The sequence below is a fragment of the Schistocerca nitens genome, chromosome 6, assembly GCF_023898315.1.
Source record: "Schistocerca nitens isolate TAMUIC-IGC-003100 chromosome 6, iqSchNite1.1, whole genome shotgun sequence".
Lineage (NCBI taxonomy): Eukaryota > Metazoa > Arthropoda > Insecta > Orthoptera > Acrididae > Schistocerca > Schistocerca nitens.
Window position 1 is genome coordinate 242,154,902 of NC_064619.1, and position 7,128 is coordinate 242,162,029.

The 7,128-nt window shown below is 36.3% G+C and overlaps 1 protein-coding gene across 2 annotated transcripts in view; it reads right to left on the reverse strand.

Annotated features, from left to right (window-relative positions):
• LOC126262935 (titin) overlaps positions 1–5,271 on the reverse strand; it is a 110,565-nt gene extending 105,294 nt beyond the window's left edge. The window contains exons 1-3 of one of the 2 annotated variants that reach the window (XM_049959869.1): positions 5,226–5,271; positions 5,005–5,114; positions 4,289–4,354 (exon numbers count right to left, since the gene is read on the reverse strand). In XM_049959869.1, the coding sequence (XP_049815826.1) occupies positions 4,289–4,309 (21 nt within the window). In that variant the 5' untranslated portion in view covers positions 4,310–4,354; positions 5,005–5,114; positions 5,226–5,271. Of the gene's footprint in view, positions 1–4,288; positions 4,355–4,510; positions 4,744–5,004; positions 5,115–5,225 lie in introns of those variants that run through there. The other variant, XM_049959870.1, reaches the window with a different exon arrangement.
• Positions 5,272–7,128: the final 1,857 nt, after the last annotated feature.

Sequence of the window (7,128 nt, forward strand, 5' to 3'; positions counted from 1 at the left end):
AAATTTTATTGACATCTTCTGTAATTTTATCATTAATTTCTCCCAGCATTCAAAGCACTGCAAGGTATTACCAGACGCCTAACAAACCTACAGCTGATTCAATATTATTAATTTATGTTCATTGTAAATACATATCTTAAGCTATATTAATACAGTTACGTTTATAAAGACGTAAAATGGAAATACCACAACTGAGATTGTAGTTGAAGATATTGATTCACTGCACATCCCCTTTAGGGATGGTTGCTATAAACAAAATTCCAATTGTATGTGGTGAAGGTTAAATTTTTTATACCTTCACCTGTGAAGTAACTGTCCAAAACCACTGTTGAAGTAACAATTTCCTTTAAACAGAGTTACCATATGACAGCTTCTCTCATAAATCAAACGAAGTAACAAACACATACAAGAAAGTATGTCCCATTCTTTCCACAGACACTTCTTCAAATTGCACTGCTACCAGTCTTACTAGACAATTCATAGCACAGTCTAGATCATTTATCATCTAGACCCCCTAAATTAGGCACAATTTTGACCTCAGTTCTATAAACAACAAAATTACTGCCAATACATAAGTAATAACACACACAATCTAAGCCATCTTCAACCTGAAAATTAGTTTCAAAGCCATAGCTGCATTTTACTAAGTGTGGTCCTATTCGAAGTGGTATCCTGTTGCCTTCCTTAGAAGTTTAAACCAAATTCAGCACCTAGTTACAGTGGAACCTACAGTTTGATACAGATTCCAGAAGGAAGAGAGCCAGAAGAGAAAAGTAACATCAAAAATGCTAGGACTGATCTGGGATCAAATGGAGTATGGATCTGTAATCTGGAACTTTACCACAGAGCCAAGCCACAACTCCCAATAATATGCTACAAGTCATAGCCAAATAGATCTAAAACATAACAAGGCAGCAGCTTTCATTAACTGCACAAATTGTTTCAACTTTCACATAATGGCAAAACAAAGGCCATGCATGTCAGTGCATCGAAACACGCAATTAGTGCACATTGTTATATGACCTGCACACACTATGTTATGCAGTCCACACAGCATTCTATGGAGCTTGTTCACACCTTCAACAAACAATAGGTGTCTTAAACCAACCAATGATGTTGGGAAAATATTTATCCCATCCCCTCCATTTAATGAATCTATTTCCGTATTCTCAAATGAAGTTAAATGACAATTAGCTCTAAAACAAAAGGAACTTTTCCTTGTACTCATTTTGACATTTCAGATAATCTTCAGTTACTATACATTGTGAGGTTACCCAACCATTGTCTGACCATTATAGTTTGGCTGTTGGTTGGAAAGTTAACTAGACAGAAGTAGGTCGGCTACAGTAACTGAAAAGGGTAAGTAGTGAGAGAAGTTCACATTTTGGAACTACATACATCTCACAAATATAATGACGTTTAATTGTCAAAGGAGATCAGTGACCCAAATCACATCCTCTGGGAATGTGCCATTAGACAAGGTGTTACAGATCAGTATGAAATGCATTTGGTAATGCAATGGTCTATGATATAATAAGGAAACTGTGGCATAAGCTGAACTTTCTGACAGCTAAAATATCATATTATGAACTGTAAGTATACAATGTTACAAGATAACCAAGAAGAGGCCATACATAATGATACGACATGCCACATCAGAACATCCACCTACAACAACCTGCTGAACGCAGTGAAGAGATGACCCTTGGGGAGAACTAGTAAGGACTTCCCGAGACCCTGACAACAATTTCCCAATCTCTACACCCCTGCAAATCCTGAGTTGCTCCTCAGCAAGCTGGTACTAGCCATCCAGACAACAGAAATCCAGCTTGGTTCTAATACCAAGTACAGTAGTGGTTGTTTGTTGTTGTTGTTGTTATTATTAGTAGTGTTTATATTCTATGTGGATCCCACCTCTTAAACAACACAATTCTTAATTATTAACATATGTGAAATTATGTTAAAATAACGTGTGCTGTATTCATACCAATAGCAAATAAATAAATGTGAAATCAGATGGGGAGTTACAGCCTAGTTACCATGTGAATATTCTGTTCAAACTAGTGATTAGGGCAAAGACAGCCATTTCAATGTAAAGGAAATATTGGGCAAATAAAAAATCTATCTATTCAGATATGACCCTATGAAGGGCATACCCCAACATCTCCTTCAGCAAAAACTGGAATACATCTGGTAATTTCAAAAACTAAGATACTGAAAAGGTATATCTCATAATATACCAATGACCTGTTCAATTCGGCTATCTGTACTAGTCTACTCTTCTACAATGCTGACCCTTCCATCCATTATCAAATTATTCTTGATTATCAATTAGTCCTATCAACCTAACCCTTATTTTAGTCAAATTATGACAAACTCTTTCCTCCTCAATTCAATGTAACAGGTCTTCGACCGGTTGAAGCTCACTTATCTCCAAAAATCTGTTTTCAAACTGTTGTTGTAATTCGCAAATGATATGAACATAATCTGAAAAATCCACATCTTCTTTAACACTGTGTAGTGCAGGAAAGTGTCCACAACTCTTCTCGCGCAACTGTTTTCCCCACAAAGTAATTTTTTTTAAATGCTTGAATTGTCTGCACTAAATTAGCAACAGAGTGATTTTCGCCTTGGAGTGAAATGTTCAAAATATTTAAATGACCAGTAAGATCACTCAAAAAAGCCAAATTCGCCACCCACTTTGTATCACGAAGTAATTCTTCAAGTCACCTAATGTATCTTCGTACTCTTCTGTTATACCATACCTCAAAAGTTCCTATTATATTCCTGTCTGCATAGTTAACTACTCACATCTGACTTCCACTGCAAGCTAACGCCTACACTTCAAACAAGTGTTTTGCCCATTACCAGTCAGAGAAGTGGGACAACAAAAATATCACTGCACACAAAGGTTCATACAGCAATGCTTAATAGTTTTGTAGCAAACTAGTTGTCAAACAGCTCTCAACATAGTTCCAATGCCTCATTTAAGCACGGCTTAACAGACAGTTAAAAGCAAGATAACCCTCTAACAAGTTATTAAATTCACTGACAAGTTACCAAACATCCTTAACATCACCAATGAGCTATTCATATCTAATTAAGATTTTTAAAAAATCTTTATACAAGAAACTGGGTTTCACTCAAAACATTTAATCAGTATCATTTTCCTGAAAAGGTAGGACGACAGATGAGGGGGAAAAAAATAAATTAAATATAACACACAGCTCTGAGAAAGGTCGATAGAGACATCTAGCAATTAATCCGATATTATTCACATTTCATGTGCATCAATATGGCGTTCCTATTTTCACGTTCGTTCCATATTTACAAGTACCTCTAACTATCCCACTTTAAAAGTAATGTCAGCACAAAGCTATACTGTCCGCTTTAGTGCTGTAACAGCGCTTTAGTGCTGTAACAGGAGTTAAACCTCTTATCTAAATAGCTTTTTGGCCACGCGTTCCCAATCTAAACATTTGACTAAAGAATATGAACACACACTAACTCATCAGGTAGATATTTTCAAGACTCATTATTTTCGATGCTTCATTTCATAATTCTTTTAGGTGTTTTTATATATACACTAAAAGTTCAGAAAAATCTATTGTTACAACCCACAAAGCGAATTATTTCTACACCCATATTTCATAGAGGTGCAAGCCGATGTTAAAAAATGATATCCACCAGCAGTATGAAGTTGGTGGTTGATTAACAGTTGCAAAAGGAACGACAGAAACAGAAGGGAATTATTCCTCGTGTAGAAGCTACAAAAGCATTAACCATGATGCAGAGACAAACCATTGCTAGCACTCAAAGTTCTGGAATCCTAATGTGCTAGACCTGATATTAGTCGCATTTTAGTATCCGACACGAATGTGGATTAACACATGAGATGCAAGATACGAAAACAAAACCCGATTCTGAACGCCGGTATATTCCTAAAACGATTATTATAGCAAACACTGCGCGAAACGTCAGCAAAGTTCGGCACAATAAAAGTAAAAGAGCCTTTGGTTTATACGACATACGCACGCACGAGAATTAAGATAATGATTGTCGCTAAGTAATATAAATAAATAAATACAATATCAATTTTGAAGTTTACGCTACTTTTAAAATAAACTGTTGTCGCCCGAATGTTTATGTCGAAACACAGCAAAAAAGTAAGCTGTAGTCCAAAATAAGAAAATGGAAGACCTTATGACGTAATCTACAAAGCTTCCGCCATCTATCGGAAGACCTGCATAAATTTGGAATTTACTTTGAGTATTAAAAAGTTACTTACCATAGCGCAATATATGGTCATAAAGAATCTATTTTCTTCAACGAGTGATACTCTCTTCCGTAAAACCTGAAAAAAAGTAGAAAGTCGAATTTTGTCTCATGATCTATATGATGAACTTACGCATTATGTATCACTAAACCGTTAACTTCATAACGTTTACGCAGCATCTAACTTATATAACTATTATCTTCTAGAACTTCATCGTTTTACATATATACGTACTCCAACATTCCCCAACAGCCAAGTTCCCCGCACCCGTTTCCGAAGTACTGCACTATATTTATTCTCTAACGGATCCTATAATTTTACACTCTAAAAGAAGCTACTACGAACGGATGTTAGATAGGTGCTTGGCGAAATAAGTATTAACTCATTTTATTGTAAACCTATTTGTGTCTTTTACAGCGAATACGGAACCCGTCAAGATGGCTTCCCAACTCTCGCGCATAAGCAACGCGCACTTTGGTCCACTCAAGGACAAGTGACGTCACTTCGGCAGTATGGATCTCTCAAATTGAAACATTGTATTAACTACTAACCTCTTGATTAAGCACTTTTCCAACAAAACCCTAACAAAAGAACCACGAAAAAGCATGCCTTAGTTTCTTTTACCGGAAATAATATTCCTTCCTATTCATTCAACAACTCGTATAATACAAGTCTGTAAGGGAGCATTTTTTCAAGGAAGGTTTTGTATGTATTACAAAAAAACTTACACAATAATTCAAAATTTACATAATTCATATTATGTACAGCATTTCTTTTTCAAACATTTATACGATCAATCTACGACAAACTGTTTATATTTCATTAACCCCACCGGCACCTGAAAAAAACAAGAAAGTTCACAATTAATTAACAAAAACTTCACATCATATATTGAATAACAAACTGCTGTAATCAATGCTTTACAATATAGTAAATCCAAATTCATTACCTTCCACATCCCTCAACTACCACGTATTAAAACCGGAAGAATACAATGATAATACACATACGAGACGGTGCTACCAAGGATGTTACCAAAGAGACTAGTTATCTTACAGCAACATCGACTGAAGTACTTTAATTTTCTTTGTGCTTCCAAGCGTTTTTTGGTCTTGCATAACCATACCATTAGATATCACAATACGTGACGGCCAGGATCTGTTTCAGGACATATAAATGGCGAGCGAGCATGACGGTTAATAGTAGATTCACACTGGACGGCAACGGGACCGAGGCAATGTCACCGTCATGAGTAGGCATGTATGATTACGCACTTGACGAATTTTCAACACAACATCGCTTCGTTTAGCCTAGTATCTAATCAAACACCATGCGTTGTGCGAAAGGTTGGAATATTAGATGTAAGAAATTAGTAATGCAATGAAAACCAAATGGTCGTGTGGTGTGACAGAGTTTTTAACGGCAAAGCAGCATTCACATTACCGATTCTAAAAAATCTGGTTAAAAGTCGGTTAAGCCCTATTCCTGGAACAGAGCGGAAAACGAGTTGTACCAACCCAGAATAACGCCTAACTAGAGTATAAGCATGGGATAGCTTAACCTCAAATGTCGGGCCATTTAGCGAGTTTAAATGCAGACTAAGTTTTCACGATGGCACGTATAGTGATCAATCAGACAGTGCTGATGAGATTTTGTCAGAATTATTTGTCGGAATGATACACCACCTCAATTACTTTGAAGAATATGACGATTCCGAGTTGATTTCTAGATCTCGTCTGTTCAAAGAAGACATAATTCGTCTTTTCGATCTCGTATAGTACATGGTAAACTGAAGCATATAACCAACAAGTGAGACCATTTCTGTTTTTCCTAGCGCATACTGTTTATTTGTAGTAATACATGTATGATATAAGTAATTCATGAATGATATACTCTCATTGCTATTACCATTACTATTACTAATCAACATCATTCACAGGCCAGTACCGGACAGATTCTGTCACGTCTTAGCGATTATATAAAACTATAACTAAAAGTAAAATAACGGACAAAAAGCATTTCACAACACTAATATTACAAACGCTGATAATAAACAACACTTTACAGCTATTAAGAGTTCCCAGTTTGTGGTTTCACATGTGATGGCATCATGATGGTCAGTCTACAATTCCACTTGTAGAGAAAAATTCATTTACAGAATATAGTGCTGTTGCTTGTGCACATGTGTCAGTCTACCTCTGTAAATCCTCAGTGACAATGTTTGAACATCCAGTATTTGAATATCTACAGGGCTGCCGTGGGAAAGCTGTCCAGTGTTTTGCACAGGTGACAGCTTAGAGTATCAATGTTGGCCTAATTTCGTGTGTTGTAGTTGTGAATCTCTTTCTCCTTGCAAAAGGACCCTTGATTTTCATTTATACAGACTAGAGAGTGGAAAACATACTTGCTAAATATTGTCATTGTTCTCAGTTGCCTTTAGATGGCTCTACAGTGGTCAAATTTCTTGCTGGAAGATATTGCTCTTACGGCCATTTTTTCTAGGAGCAATAAGTTTCACTTACAAAGAGAACTCCACAGCAGCAATCCATATGTCTTGCTGTTGTGAAATAGTGCGTGATACAATGTTAATAAGTACTGATCTGTAATCACACATTTGAGCTTCCAGGGATCTGAAACTATCAACATTTGCTATGAGTCTATAGTCACCAAGCAAGCATAATATTTTCTGCATTTTATCTTCATTTAATTTAATTTTGTTTGCACTGAAGCACTTTTTGGTTGTTGTTATTGTGGTCTACATTCCTGAGGCTGGTTTGATGCAGCTTTCCACGCTACTCTATCCTGTGCAAGCTTCTTCATCTCCCAGTACCTACTGCAACCTACATCTTTCT